This window comes from Brachyhypopomus gauderio, chromosome 14 (assembly GCF_052324685.1).
Source record: "Brachyhypopomus gauderio isolate BG-103 chromosome 14, BGAUD_0.2, whole genome shotgun sequence".
Taxonomy (NCBI): Eukaryota; Metazoa; Chordata; class Actinopteri; order Gymnotiformes; family Hypopomidae; genus Brachyhypopomus; species Brachyhypopomus gauderio.
Genome location: NC_135224.1, coordinates 13,598,737 through 13,614,354, shown reverse-complemented (window position 1 = coordinate 13,614,354; position 15,618 = coordinate 13,598,737). Strand labels below are relative to the sequence as shown.

General features: G+C 42.5%; 1 protein-coding gene across 1 annotated transcript; it reads left to right on the top strand.

The window, feature by feature from the left end:
* Positions 1 to 332: 332 nt before the first annotated feature.
* On the top strand, positions 333 to 15,341 carry prkci (protein kinase C, iota). Its single transcript, XM_076972658.1, has 18 exons — positions 333 to 790; positions 6,163 to 6,284; positions 6,419 to 6,508; positions 8,485 to 8,535; positions 9,079 to 9,164; positions 9,277 to 9,414; positions 9,548 to 9,605; positions 10,688 to 10,743; positions 10,868 to 11,044; positions 11,383 to 11,480; positions 11,640 to 11,726; positions 12,033 to 12,168; positions 12,247 to 12,334; positions 12,504 to 12,629; positions 12,736 to 12,815; positions 12,907 to 12,996; positions 13,120 to 13,235; positions 13,576 to 15,341. The coding sequence occupies exons 1-18, from the start codon at positions 711 to 713 to the stop codon at positions 13,661 to 13,663; spliced, it is 1,767 nt and encodes a 588-aa protein (XP_076828773.1). The 5' UTR covers positions 333 to 710; the 3' UTR covers positions 13,664 to 15,341.
* The last annotated feature ends 277 nt before the right edge of the window (positions 15,342 to 15,618 follow it).

Below are 15,618 nucleotides of genomic sequence, written 5' to 3'. Positions count from 1 at the left end.
AGAATTACGCGCAGTTTAAAAGTGGCGTTGGTTGATGTGTTTTAATTGAACGGAGAAACATGAGTATGAAGGACCGCCTCAGTTATACCCCTAACAATAACTTCAGGGATACATGTTAAACTACATGTTGACTACATTTCATATAGACTTTATTTTATTTCATTAGAAACGGGCGAATGTGAATTTTGGGGAAAAAGTAAAAAAAAAACCCCGCCTGTGCTTTGGAGGTGTATCCATCCCCCTTTCCGCAGTTCGTTTGCTATGATCGGAATGTTGCCCGACTTGTCCACTGAACATAACTGCGCGGTTTGTTGATCATTCATCAGAAATACATCATTGATTATTAACCTAGGGTTAAGTTTCACCGTGACGTTACCAATCGCGACTCGTTTGACTGTTGCCTCCGTCGGATGCGTGTCCACACACCCCTGCACATGCCCGTGTTGGGTCGACCCGGCGCAGGCCTTGATTAGGGAGGTTCCTGCCGCGCACAAGTTTGCGCTTTGTGTCCGTCCCCCAGGAACTTGTTGCGTACGTTATACATACTAGACAACACGGCTGTCATTACGGCTCAGGCTTTTCGGGCGAGAAACGTATTCCTTCGTCTTTGTGTCACTCCAAATCGTAGGAACCTTGATAAGTTTTTTTTCTGTTGACTTACTAGCTAGCCAGCTAGCTGGTAGTGGAGTTGGGGCTCCTGTGAGTTTATAATGCCTACGTTGCGGGACAGCACCATGACCCACCCCGGCGACAACCCTCACCAAGTGCGGGTAAAAGCGTATTACAGGGGGTAAGTAGCAAGTGGGACCCGATTTGTTTAATCTAAAAGTTTTTAGATTATATCTTTATAGACAACATGCTTATTTTCCTGCCTGTGTGTCATGTTTGTGGGCGAAAATGTTTTGGTTAGCTAGTTCGATAGGAAGCTAGCAAGCCAGATCTGCTATCTGACTAGCTAACCAAGCTAATTCAGACAGCGATAGCGAGGTTAGCCAGCACTGTGATTCAGCTAGAGTGGAAATGGCTGGGTTAACTACCAAACACTGATTCAGCTAGAGTGGAAATGGCTGGGTTAACTACCAAACACTGATTCAGCTAGAATGGAAATGGCTGGGTTAACTACCAAACACTGATTCAGCTAGAGTGGAAATGGCTGGGTTAACTACCAAACACTGATTCAGCTAGAGTGGAAATGGCTGGATTGACTACCAAACACTGATTCAGCTAGAGTGGAAATGGCTGGGTTGACTACCAAACACTGATTCAGCTAGAGTTGAAATGGCTGGGTTGACTACCAAACACTGATTCAGCTAGAGTTGAAATGGCTGGGTTGACTACCAAACACTGATTCAGCTAGAGTGGAAATGGCTGGGTTGACTACCCAACACTGATTCAGCTAGAGTGGAAATGGCTGGGTTGACTACCCAACACTGATTCAGCTAGAGTGGAAATGGCTGCGTTGACTACCCAACACTGATTCAGCTAGAGTGGAAATGGCTGCGTTGACTACCCAACACTGATTCAGCTAGAGTGGAAATGGCTGCGTTGACTACCCAACACTGATTCAGCTAGAGTGGAAATGGCTGTGTTGACTACCCAACACTGATTCAGCTAGAGTGGAAATGGCTGCGTTGACTACCCAACACTGATTCAGCTAGAGTGGAAATGGCTGCGTTGACTACCCAACACTGATTCAGATTTCATGAACACTACATCTGTTTCACCGAAATAACCAACTAGCAAAATGATTGATATTGAATGGTTGTCTACCCTCACCTGGCAACATGAATAAAGCTAGCTGACATTCCTCTGAATTCTTTAAATAGCAAGATGTAAGGAAAGTGACCGAGCTGTGTAGAGATCGAGATCCCTTAACTACATGGGTTAGCTAACGTTAGAGTCAACACATATTACTAGCTGCTAAGTTTCTGGTCGTGGTTTCTATAACATTTCTATAACGGACGAAACACGACGTGGTAGTTTTTAACATGCCTGGGTATTGATGTATTTTACTTAAACATTATTGTAGCCACATATTTAAATGACAGAGCCAATAAACAAGTTATTACAGGCATTGCCATCTAACTATGTTCCCGTCCACAAATCACCCGTCATACATTACAGGTAAATTATGAAATCTAAGCCAAGCTCACCAAACATTTTCTATTTTGATTGTGTTATTATTCTAATATATAGAATATATTTTATTAATATATATACAAATAATAAAAATCACACGCGATGATAAAGATTATAAATATTTTGCTTATGATTGCTGTCTGAAAGCACAATGTGATTTTAACACTGGTTATCCTTTTTGGTGTGGGACCTGGTGGAGATTGTGCTGGAGTAGTTGCGTTGAATTCATTTACCCACTGTTGATGCTTGTGAATGCCATTCACTTGGAACTAGAAAAACCTGTTGTGCAAATAGTAGCTTCTGCTGGACCTGTTATGGCCTATTCCTCACTCATCTCGTGTTGGAGGCTGTTCCTTTACAGTTTATTCAGTATCTTGTTGTTTTTAGAGTGAATGTGGAAGTACATGCATTCCATCATTGCTGAACGTTTTATGCTGAACGCTGGAGGTAGCAATGGATGACAAACTATGAGCTTTGTCTCCTTATCAAAATGTAGACTTAAAAATCTATTTTTACATTTTTTTAAAGTAGGAGATGGTCATGGTGGAGTGGGATACGCATGAGAACGGTGAATCATTTTATTTCATGAATGCTTAAAATCAGTCCAGGGAATGCTGTCCAGGCATAGTCTGAGTGAACAGCATTCTTGTGAAAGAAATCCTTTCTTTCCTGGAATTGTGTGTTTTAGTCCTCCCTGAAAGTCTGTGGAGCATAGCAAAGATATATCTGTCATCTGTCTACTACACATGCATGCATACATGTACACACACAGCTACGTACTGCTACGTACAACTGCTACGTACAACTATGTACTGCTCAGTTGGAATATGTTTTCAGGCATGCATATATATATACATGTATATATATACATAGATATATACATGTGTGATTTTTCTACACTTGTACAAGCATGAGAATACCATTAGCTCATTAGGTTTTCATTCCAGTGAAGGTCTTGCTCTAACTGCAGCAATGGAAGCTGAGGGGAGTATGTTTACTTTGAGCTGAGAGCGTGCGTTGGCACCATTTTTGTTAACTAAAACATGTCTTAAGGCCTTTGTGATGTTAGTCGGCTATTAACCAGGAGTTTATTTGAATGTCTGTGTCAGGAGTTGGAGGAAGCTGCAGTGGAAGCCGTCTGTATACATATGAGTCTTGCTTCATTTGTCATTTCACAAACATTTCATTGTAAGCACAGGCAGAAGAATCACTGAATCACACACATGTAAATTCGGATTTAACATCAGATGGTATTGGTGTGCTCTAGTCTGATCAGAATCATGTTCTCGCACATGTTCCTTGTAATTTACAAGTGGTCCATAATGTATGTTGTACGGTCATTGACTGTTGGACACTTCTAGCCCATGGACTACACTCTCACTGAAGTCTGACTCCCAGTGCTTGAGGTTGAGTGGTGTAGGCTCAGTTATGAGTGCATCCCCCAGGTCCCCCAGGTGTGGGTGGCAGTCAGGCTTGTGGGACTCCTACATTGTCAATTAAGTAACATAAATAGCCTGTACCAGTCCATAGAAAGTAGGACACCAACCCACACAGGCATTTCTGCTGGAGTACGTCCCACAGTGTTCATTTTCTGGCATCATCCCCAGTCTCCTGCTGTTACCATTTGTTTATTTGCAATGAGCACCCCGAGGTGCTAGCAGTGTAGGACTGCTAGCCTTTAGGCACAGTAGAAGAGACCCGGCCCCTAACTACATGGAAAACATGGGGAAACATTTAGCCTACATAATTTTAATTTTACATAAAATATTTGGTGTCCAAATGAGATTCAGGATACTGTATCCCCCAAAAAAGAGAACAAAATTAATGGTCAGATGTGGGGCAAAAGGTTTTACCTGAGGGGTGGGGGGGGGGGGGGGGGGGTGTACAGGCATCGACTTATGTCAGTTAAAATTCAGAATATTTATGTGATGTTAGCACCATCTACATTTTAGACAGCTAAGCAACATTTTTAACCATTTTTCATCTGTGCTCTTTGAGCTGCCATTATGCCAACTGTTATACTAACTGTTTGGTCCGTGCCTTCATTTGCCACCATTAAAACTATAAATAAGACAACCAGGCAGGTTTAGATTCACTGGATCGTCACCCACTGCACAGTATTAAATATGTTAAGTGTACAACATCTGAAACATTTGGAGTTCTGACGGAAGCGTAGTGGTGTTGTCTTGCTGCTAAGAAGTGATTCAGTTCCATCCATGATGGTGTCTGCTTTGTATTCTGCATTTGTACATTATAGCCACAGTTGAAACTTATGCACTTGATTCAAGTAAAGAGAAGAAAATGAAGGGTGGTAAATCCTACTAACGTTACCCCTGAGGAAATAAGAGAAATGTAGCAGCGATTTTTCCTGAAGCACTCGTATGCAGTGTCTGAGAAAGTAGCATGTTATAATAGAACTGATTGTTCATGTTTCTTAGCTTGCTAATAAATGTGCTTGTTGGCTTGCTAACAGACCTGTGTCAGCATGTTTCCAAGTTCTGATGATGAGATCTATTAAGAAGCGACTGATTTCACTTGTGCTGTTGAAACATGTATGCAAGGGGGGTCTGCACATCTGTGCAGTTTCTACTTGAGTAAGTTACTTGTAGATGCAATGTGGTTTGCAGTAGGCATAGGTCAAAATGGTTGAATAGACTTAAGCTTTGAAATAGATTTTACTACATTTTTTATTGATAAAATTACCTTGTCATAAGAAAACTGATGTTTCAACTGTGGCGTTATTTAAAAGCTGTTTTATAATGGTCGATGTTGTAAAAGCATTATACAAATACATTTGACTGACATTAGCTAACTTTGGCAATAATGTAGCTTCCATTTATAGGTTCCTATATATTGCTTGACGTTTCTTGAAGTTTACTACAGATTGGTTAAGAAACAAACGTACCTTTAGTGTTAAAATTATCCATTTCATTTTTCAACTCTTCATGACAATGAGCAGTTTTTTGTACTCATGGCAACAGTTAAATACAGTTGGGTGTACTTGAGTTGAGATTAAATTTTTATTTTCATGTGACACTGTTAACAACTAAACAAACTTTGTGCCCATTACCAAAATTCTGCCTGATACGTTGACATCCTTCGCCTGGACAAGTGCTTCCAAACCTTCTAGTAGGGCATAGGCTAGTTAAAAAAAAAAGTGACATGGTTCATGGCCGAAAGCAACAGAATACGAATTTGTAATGAATCTAAATGATTACAGTATTTGATAATGTTCATTATGAAGAGACAGGTGAACTGGAAACTTACTATTCACTAAAGGTTACTTAATAACCTACTCTAGTTTGTCAAAATGTGCTGTTGTAGCAGCTTTGCTATAAGTCTGGTGTGACCTCTGGTGTTGAAAAAAGCAACTACATTAGCATAATAAAGAGAACTCTATATCGTCCATCCCCACAATACTTATCGCCACATTTCTGCATCGCAACGTATCCTGTCACGATGTCATCTTGTGAAATCACAATTTTTGGTCCCTTTCATTTCTGCTTTTGCTTTTTAATCCCAACAGCTGTGATGTTGCTATTTTGTAAAAAGCACAAATGTTTACTGCTCCTTGTCTGCTATCTTTGATGTTCTGTAGCCAGATGCATTGATTTTCAGTTTACATGTCATGCTTCCTGTACACTACACGGGTGCCAACCCTCACCTGAACCACAGTCTAATACCACGCACTTGTCTGACATTGTCAAGCTTGACAAGCTATTTCGTAGTTCATCTATGGATTTATCAGTGCATTATGGTGATTAGTGCCTTATGCTAAATTGTAACAAATTGACAAAACATTGCTTTACAAGGTTCCACGTCAAGTCGGAAAATGGTAGAGAGAGATGTGGTAGAGAGAACATGTGAAAGTATATTTGCATTCCAATGTAGCAAATGATTAACCCATGTAATTTAGTGTTCGAGGACATCCAAGTAGAAATGTTGCGTGTGACCAGTTCTGCCTATCTAAAACCCAGTCCTAAAATAAGAATGTTTGTCTTGAAAAATAATGGTCTTTTTCAGGGACATAATGATCACACATTTTGAGCCATCGATCTCCTATGACGTCCTGTCCTGTGAGGTTCGAGACATGTGCTCGCTGGACAACGACCAGCTCTTCACGATGAAGTGGATCGATGAGGAAGGTTTGTTATGCTTTCCATAAAATAAACAAGTCTGTGTGGATGAGCCCTGCTGCCATTTTCCTATTGATAGTCAATGTGCTGCTTTCAGCTGTTTCACTCAAGTTTCCCGTCATGCTGTCTGTTGGTGTTTGCAGGAGATCCCTGTACGGTGTCATCCCAGCTGGAGTTGGAGGAGGCCTTGCGCTTGTATGAACTCAACAAAGACTCTGAACTTATCATTCATGGTAAGACCAGCACTGTGCATCAGGTGTAGTGGGGTTGGTTGGTGTGTGTTGGCATGCATGATTTCACTGGGGGATTCTGATGTGTGTTTTCATGTGAAGTAGCGCTGGGCGATAAAATGATTCCAATATGTTTCTCAAATTTTTTCCTCAATGACTTTGATAAGCTTGGGCAATAGAATTCAATAAAAATTAGTTTCCATTTCCCGCCTTAAGTTATCCAATGGAAAGCAATCTGATGACGTAGCACACTGTCAGACTGCACACTGAACTGCTACATTGGCCCGTCGTGCTGCGAAAAGCAAAACACGTTGAAAATACGCAAAGCAAATTCATCAAAATGACAACGCGTATGCTACATTTAGGGAACACGCTGCAAATTGAGAAGCGCTGAGAAACCAGTCAAAACACAACGGAAGTGTTTCTGGAAGAATTATTTAATGTAGGCTCTTTCTAGCTATAAACAGTTGTTATACAGTTACTCATTACATTGAACGGGTCTGAAGTAGTAAAGCTCTTTAAATGTAGCAGCTTTATTAATAAAGTCCCATAGCTAGATATTTAGATAGACCTTGTGTTAAATGGGATATTTATCAGGGTTTTAAGCCTTAGTTTCTGTCTAAATACCTAGCTTGCTAAATTAAAAGAGCATTTAGCTTACACGTGATATAGAGTGATGAGCGATTTTATCACGGGTAAGATAAATGATGCAATGTGTCTCAAAACAATTCCACAAAATAGACTAAACTACCTGGTAAGAGGAAGGGATTAACACTAGATTTATAACTAGAATCGAGTTGTTATACAGTGTCTCATTTACATAGAACAGGACTGAATTAGTAAAGCTCTTTAAATGTAGATGGCTAGGTAATTGTCTGAAGACGTTATCAAAATCTTTACATTGTATAACAACTCTTGTGAATAATAATCTACAGGTTTTTAGCCAGAAACAGTTGTTATAGATGTGCTCACTTCTCACTTAAAATATAACAGAAATAGTGATTTGATTTATATCGATATCGACTGATATGAAAAATAATATTGTGATAACGTTTTTCCCCCATATTGCCCAGCCGTTGTGGTAGGTAGATGGTTTTGTCTGTTGAACTTTGACTACAAAACTGTATTGGTGTCTATGAGGTGTGAAAAAAAGTGACCGTGTTCATCGTTAATATATTGGAAGTTTTATTATATTTTATTTGTAGCTTTTGGATCTCATCTTGTCTGATTTGCACAAATATAGCTTGAAAATGTATCGGTGTGCTGCAGATCCTTCATATTATTCTGGACTTTTGTCATCTGAGAAGCACCTGAGTCAGCTGCTTTGATGGAAGTAAAGTCACTTTTACTGAACTCTTGTTTCTAGCTGGCAGAAAGTGCAAAATGGTGCAATGAAAAATTGACATGCATGAGCATGAAGGATCATATTTCACATGTAATCAGACAGCTCGGACAGTCTTTTTGTTTTTAAGATAATTTGAATGACCTTCAAATGCCTCTGACTCTTGGGGGTCTTCCTGTAAGAACTAACAGATTTAGCAATAGTAAAATGCTAATGTTGAAACCTAGCAAAAGGTTTTGCAGTAACATGTAGCCTGGTTCAGCCATTCAGAAACTCTTACTCAGACTGAATTTGAGGTTCAAGCTGAGTATGTACAGCCTGTTATTTCGGACTCCAGTCCGGAGGACTGTGGCACAATATAAGCTATATAACCAGTGAATTAGTGAATACACCTAATTAAGAATAAATAGAACCGTGTGTGTGTGTGTGTGTGTGGCCTGTATGATCTGTATGTTCTCCACTGTGCACTATTGCTCATCGCTTGCTTACAATTTCTTCAACAAGCTCAAGTCCTCTGTCTCTTCTAACCTGCAATACATCCACTTTGGACGTTGCACTGATTTAAACGAGTATTTAATGGCGATCACCTTCCTCTTTGCTGTATATTCATCTGTTAGTCTTTGTCTCATCTGCTCAGTGTTCCCTTGTATTCCGGAGAAGCCTGGAATGCCCTGTCCAGGAGAAGACAGTAAGTGCTCCTTTTCCACAGATCCTCTCCATACACTCTCTGCGTTTCACATGACTGTTGATGTTTGGTCAAGTTTATTATACTCCACATGCATTTAGAGATGAGCTTATATAGTAATACCAGGCGGCTGCAGCTATTTTTAGTATTTAATTAACTTGTTTCATAAATAAATACTAAATCAACCTTAAAAGTTATATTTCACATCTTGGCCATATTCTTAAGTTATAAAAGAACAAACGATTGAAAAACATTCTGCACCTCTCCACAGCCTTTGCAATCTGGCATGCAAAGTTGTACAGTATCATGTCAAAGTTTTTGTTCAGATTTTTCTGTGCCTTGGCTTTAACATTGTCAAACACCAAAAAGAGTGCTGTGCTCTAGGTCGTTCTGGGGCATGCAACATCATTCAGTGTCTGCATGAAGCACATTGCCAAGGAGCTTGTACATTAGACGTGTGTAATATGATTACTGTCACTGTATATTATAAATGTAGTAGCATGCATTGTAGCTGGAGTATGATAACTTTTCACATGCCTTTTGCAGAGTCCATATATCGGCGTGGAGCTCGGCGCTGGAGGAAGCTGTACTACGCCAGTGGCCACGCCTTCCAGGCCAAACGCTTCAACAGGGTGAGCCTCCATCACTTCTACATGAGGCACACACACACACACACGCGCACAGACACGCCCCCCACAGCAGAGGCACAGGCATGTTCCTCACTAACGTTGTGGTTTTTTGCAGCGTGCGCACTGTGCCATTTGTACGGACCGTATCTGGGGTCTCGGCCGCCAGGGCTACAAATGCATCAACTGCAAACTTCTGGTGCACAAGAAGTGCCACAAGTTGGTAACGGTGGAGTGTGGCCGGCAGATGATTCAGGTGGGAGAGTACAACAGACTTCAATTGCTCAGAATCCATAAGAATGTGCATCCATGTACAATAATTTAAAACCCACACAGTGATGGTTGGGGCAGGGGGGTGCTGTCTTGTTAACTTTGTCCTTATTGTCCAGGAACCACTGTTGGGACCAAGGGACCCGGCGTCTCACCCACCTGATCACCCAGAGCCAGGTACATCTCAGACTGTATAACCCTGTGTCTGTCTGAGTGCTAATCAGCCATAAGAATGAGCTTCAGGCCCTGGGTCTTTGAACTGAAAATACTTCATTTGCACAGTTAGAATCAAACATTTTCACACATTTGCAGTGTTTTGTACCTTTTGACTGTTAAAGCAGAAATTTTTTATGAAGTCAGATTGGTGTTTCTGAGACTTGTCACAACCAAAACCTTTCAGCTTCTAGAACAGGGTGTACAAAGCCCTGCCAGGGGGGCAAATAAAATCAAATATATTTATATAGCGCTTTTCACAACCGGCATTGAAATTTTCACTGGCCCACAGCCTGTGTCATACAATCAATAATATGTAGCCCACCAGCACCCTGGACTACAGTATCAAATATATGTGTACAATAGAGCTATTTTATATTTCACCAGAAGATGGCAGTAGACTGTAGGTCTATGCTGCAGTCCCCTATCCCACCTCCGCCCCGCCCCCCCTTTTGGATTTAATGATGCTTCACAATGCCAGGCTGGTCAGCCCCCACACATGTTCACCTCACCACATCTGGCCCTCACTGCAAGAAGTTTGGGCACCCCTGTCCTAGAAGGCAGCAGGAGGCTCAGCCTGAAGGATTTCAAGGACACACACACACACACAGTGATGTTGAAGCAGGCTCCGCCCTTTCCCTATTGCTTGACTGCTAGTAGCACCGCCTTGTGGAGGATATTCCTATTTAACATGATTGACTCATGTTACTTTCTAGTAGAGTTCTAGCACTAGAAAAGGCTACAGGTGCAAAGCATAATTTGATGCCACTTCATCTGTAGGTAACACCTGAGGTTATAAAAATGAAATGTCAGGTGTAGTACCTATCCAACTAGAACACTGAATTGTTAAACATGCCTAACTGGTTTCATTATTTCACTGGGCAGATACCACAGATCAATAGTTCGTAATTGATGTTTATTGATCCTAAGCAGCTTTGAATTACTTAAGTCCTTAACTGATGTTCAGCTTTGTCTTAATGAACTTGAGTGGTCTGCAGACTTCACACTGGAGAACACACGTAACTGCTTTACCTTCTACTTTTCAGTCCCTCCACACACAGTCTCCACTGAGAGCATCGGCCCTGAGGGGGAGGAGCAAGAGGTCAGTTAGTTGTGTGTGCGTGTGGAGGGGGTAGACGCAGAAGGACCCTGCATGGTCAGGTCTATAAAGCTCTAACTTACATGCACAAGGTTCGCGAGGTTTTGTCTGTGTCAACGTCCTGTAGGCGGTGGGCAGCAGGGATGCTGGGAAGGCTCCCTCTAGTCTGGGCTTGGCGGACTTTGACCTGCTGAGGGTGATTGGTCGTGGCAGCTATGCCAAGGTTCTGCTGGTGCGTCTGAAGCGGACCGAGCGCATCTATGCCATGAAGGTGGTGAAGAAGGAGCTGGTTAACGATGATGAGGTAACTCACTACTGCTCTGCAACCACACCATACAAGGAAATTCAAATAGAGACTAAAAGTATAATAGACCAGAGAAAATGGGGTGTATGTAAAACTCAGTATTTTTATATTAGCAGCACAAAATGCACTACAGAGTGTACTGAGCATGAATGAGGTCAGTCCTGCTCTCTGTTGGCCAGCAGGATTGCTTTCAGGTCATCACGAGCGGAGTTCACCACCATCAGACTGTTCAGCACTGCTTGTTTGACCTGTTGTTGAACTGTGTGTGTGTGTGTGTGTGTGTGTGTGTGTGTGTGTGTGTGTGTGTGTGTGTGTGTGTGTGTGTGCCTCTTTTTCAGGATATTGACTGGGTTCAAACTGAGAAGCATGTGTTCGAGCAGGCCTCCAACCACCCATTCCTGGTGGGCCTCCACTCCTGCTTCCAGACAGAGAGCAGGTGACGACAGACTTTTTACTGCCTTCTGGTTCTGAACTGCTTACTGGCTATATAACATCCTGTGACAATTTAATTTGCTAACATGCTAGTCAGGCAGTGTAGGAACATCACAGGAAATGTGTGTTCCAATGTGTCAGAGTTTGTGTGTGTCTTTGGCAGGCTCTTCTTTGTTATTGAGTATGTGAATGGAGGAGACCTGATGTTCCACATGCAGCGGCAACGGAAACTTCCAGAAGAGCATGCCAGGTATGCTCACTCAGCCTCTTCCTCCAGCGCAGGCAATACGCCTGTCTGCCTCTTACTGTCGCCACAAGTGCAGGATGAAACTACACTGTTCGGTTTTCCAACGGGTGATAAGCAGCAATTAACAAGGAGATCTTTCTACAGAACCAGAGTTGAAAACACTGAGCTCGGTCAGGGATGTTGGATCTGAGTCGGTGCGAGACTGGTCACGACGGCACAATGGTGCTGGTCTTGGCTGGTCTTGGTGGATTGTGGAAACTCTGGGGGGGGGGATCTGTTACTAAGAGTGAGTGCCTGTGCTGCTTTCAGATTTTACTCAGCTGAAATCAGTCTGGCCCTGAACTACCTGCATGAACGCGGCATAATCTACAGAGACCTTAAACTAGACAACGTCCTATTGGAGTCTGAGGGCCACATCAAGCTCACAGACTATGGCATGTGCAAGGTATGTGTTTTGCTGTGTGTTTTGTCGTGTGTTTGCGGCATGATTTAATTAGTCTCCCTCTATTTGTGTGTGTGGTAGGAGGGCCTGAGGCCAGGAGACACCACCAGCACTTTCTGTGGCACCCCCAATTACATCGCCCCTGAGATCCTGCGAGGAGAAGACTATGGTAGCTGCATCTCTAGTGTCTCTACACACCTTCTACCCGACCTACCACACTGACCAAACCCTAAACGCAGTGACCACAGTGTCTGTTATGGAGAGGAAACCGCCATGTTACTCGGTTACGCTTTTATTATGGCTCCTCACAGTTAATGTGTGTTTGTATGTGTAACCAGGGTTCAGTGTGGACTGGTGGGCTCTGGGAGTCCTTATGTTTGAGATGATGGCAGGGAGGTCTCCCTTTGACATAGTGGGCAGCTCCGATAACCCAGACCAGAACACGGAGGACTACCTCTTCCAAGGTATAGTGCCTCCTTGACGTCAAGCTGCCTGGCTCTGTGATGTCGTTTTGGTAGGGTTACCCTGTTTTGCTTTGGTAAAGTGATGAGCATACATTTGTCTTTTCAGTAATACTGGAAAAGCAGATCCGGATTCCCAGGTCTCTGTCTGTAAAAGCAGCAAGTGTACTGAAAGGATTTCTGAATAAGGTAAAAACGGTTTGGGGGAGGCACTGGACTGTGTTAATTCAGACGTGCACACAGTCACATTCTCTTGCACACACACTCCCCCCTCTCTCAGGACCCAAAGGAGCGTCTTGGTTGTCATCCTCAAACGGGCTTTGCTGACATCATGGCTCATCCTTTCTTCAGGAATGTGGATTGGGACCTAGTGAGTCTGTCTTTCTGTCTCTGTCTACTGCGTTTAACAGAATGAAATTCCTTTAAGCAAAAGTCTATGGTGTATTGTGTGTGTGTGTGTGTTTTCATGATGTGGTGTTTGTTTTGTGTTCAGATGGAGCAGAAGCAGGTGGTCCCACCTTTCAAGCCCAACATTTCGGGCGAGTTCGGCCTGGACAATTTTGATGCCCAGTTCACCAATGAACCCATCCAGCTCACACCAGATGATGAGTCAGTATTTCTGTGTGTGTGTGTGTGTGTGTGTGTGTGTGTGTGTGTGTGTGTGTGTGTGTGTGTGTGTGTGTGTGTGTGTGTGTGTGTGTGTGTGTGTGTGTGTGTGTGTGTGTGTGTGTGTGTGTGTGTGTGTGTGTGTGTGTGTGTGTGTCAGTCACAAGCCTCTCTAATGAAGGTGCATCCATACACTTGTTCTGTTCTGGGTGCTTCTCTGTACATCTTTCTTATATTTTTTGGCTCAGTAAATCTTCCAAAAAGCATTTAGTGAGTTGTAAAATTGTTTGGGTTCTGAATGAGTCGTTCAGACTGCTGACTTGTACTCATTTTCCATCCTCAGTGATGTGGTGAAAAAGATTGACCAGTCCGAGTTTGAAGGTTTCGAGTACATCAATCCTCTCCTGATGTCTGCGGAGGAGTGTGTGTGAGCTGCTTCACTGCTCCACCTATGCAGATGCCTGACTCAAAACAGACTCTGACTCTGGGTTCGGGATGGGCGTGAAGCTCCCCATCGCTGCCAACATCTCACACTCTGCCATACAAGGCCACTCCTCCTTAAGCCTGTTGTCTTTTTATTTTTGTTCTCTCCTTTTTGTTTCCTGCAAAACTGCACAGCTGGGACAATATTAATTGTTGCCTTCTCTCCTTGGCCAGTGGGGGCTGAAGGTTGATGTCTAAGATGTACTGGACACTACAGAATGGTTTGAGTACATCAGTCCTCCCCTGTTGTCTGAGGTGTGTGTGTGTGTGTGTGTGTGTGTGTGTGTGTGTGTGTGTGCGCGTGTGTGTGTGCGCGTGTGTGTGTGCGCGTGTGTGTGTGCGCGTGTGTGTGTGTGTGTGTGTGTGTGTGTGTGTGTGCGTATGTATGTGCGCAACACCTGCTGCCCCCCTTCCCCTTTTTGTAGAACTGTTTTATTTGTACATATCTAAGAAAATCAGTACAACATATACACTACAGTTTTTTTTTTTTTTAATTCCAAAATCATAAAGGATGTGTTGGACATATTTTTGTGGAGTTCCTCCTCCTGTTCCTCAGCATTGTCCTCCAGAGTACAAAGATGAAGCTTTTATTTGAAACTACTTTTATATGACTGTGTATGTAGAACATCAACAATATTGTATTAAGGTCCCCATCCCAAAAAAAAGGTGGAATGTTTGCTCAAAATATGGCAGTGGTAAGTGGAAAAATCTGAGATATCAGTATGGACCAAGGGGACCAGAGAACTAAAACTCTGGCATTACCATTAGAAAGCCCTTCAATCTGAGGTCACTAACCTGCTGTGCTAAAAACACATCTGAAGAGATCAACCATTCATGACGGTAACGCAAGACCAGTGAAAGTAAACGGTACAGAAAACGAACATTCTAGGTGACCGGCTTCTCTGTGAAAGCTCAGTGCTGAAGAGCCTCTCCACATGGAGTACATATGTTTGTCCTGATAGGGGAGGGTTCTAGTTTTCTCTTTTCTCTTGATCCTTCTTAAGTCTATGTTCATGTTAACATTAAAACATAAAAAATGAACAGGCTAAGAGGAAATTCATATTTTAAGGAACATAAGAAATGTTAGGCCAAGTTTCTAAAGCATTCTGTTTTGTTCTCCCTTGCTGTGTGTCTAATCTGGGGCAGTATACAGACAAATTAGCTGTCTGGTTTGCTTTTGTACAGTTGTGCATAAAATGGACCTTGGACACTCATGACCAAATTACAATTGCACATTTAAACATCCGAGTGTCTACACTCTTAACCCTAGCAGATGTTGAAAGTAAGGAACTCGCCGTCATCCTGGTGCAACAAATGATTGAATCATTTAGGGCCCATTATGCACTCCTCAGCAGGGTCATTTAAAAGCCTTCAGTTAGTGCATGAGGAGAACACACAACTTCTCACTGTCACTAACCACAGCCATGCTCAGCACGAAAGACTGTTAACACCTTGTTTGTGTCAATGTCTTATTAAAGTATTTAAATTGACCTCCATTTGAAAGTGTTGTGGCCACATGGTTACTGGCAATAAAAGCATTTGCTCTGCACTGTTGCCATCTTAAGGTGAAAATGTTACTTAAGAATCTGTTAAATATACTGTTTAAAATAAAAACAGGAAAATGTACATTCTCTGCATTTATAGTTCTATGTTGCTGCTGTACTTTTCTAATTGATGAAGCTGTTTTCACACCTTTCACAAGCCACTACTTTAGTTTCACCTCCTGAGTTGTGGGGCTGCTTTTGTGTGTGGAGGAGTCTTGGAGTGCAGACAAAACAAATGGAGGTGCTGCTATAACTTGACCTTTACATCCCTGTGAAATGGCTCACCTGATTTTACTGTGTGGAGCAGCAGGCACCAAGAGGTCACAGCAGGACCACTGAGGTCATAAGGTCGGTACTAA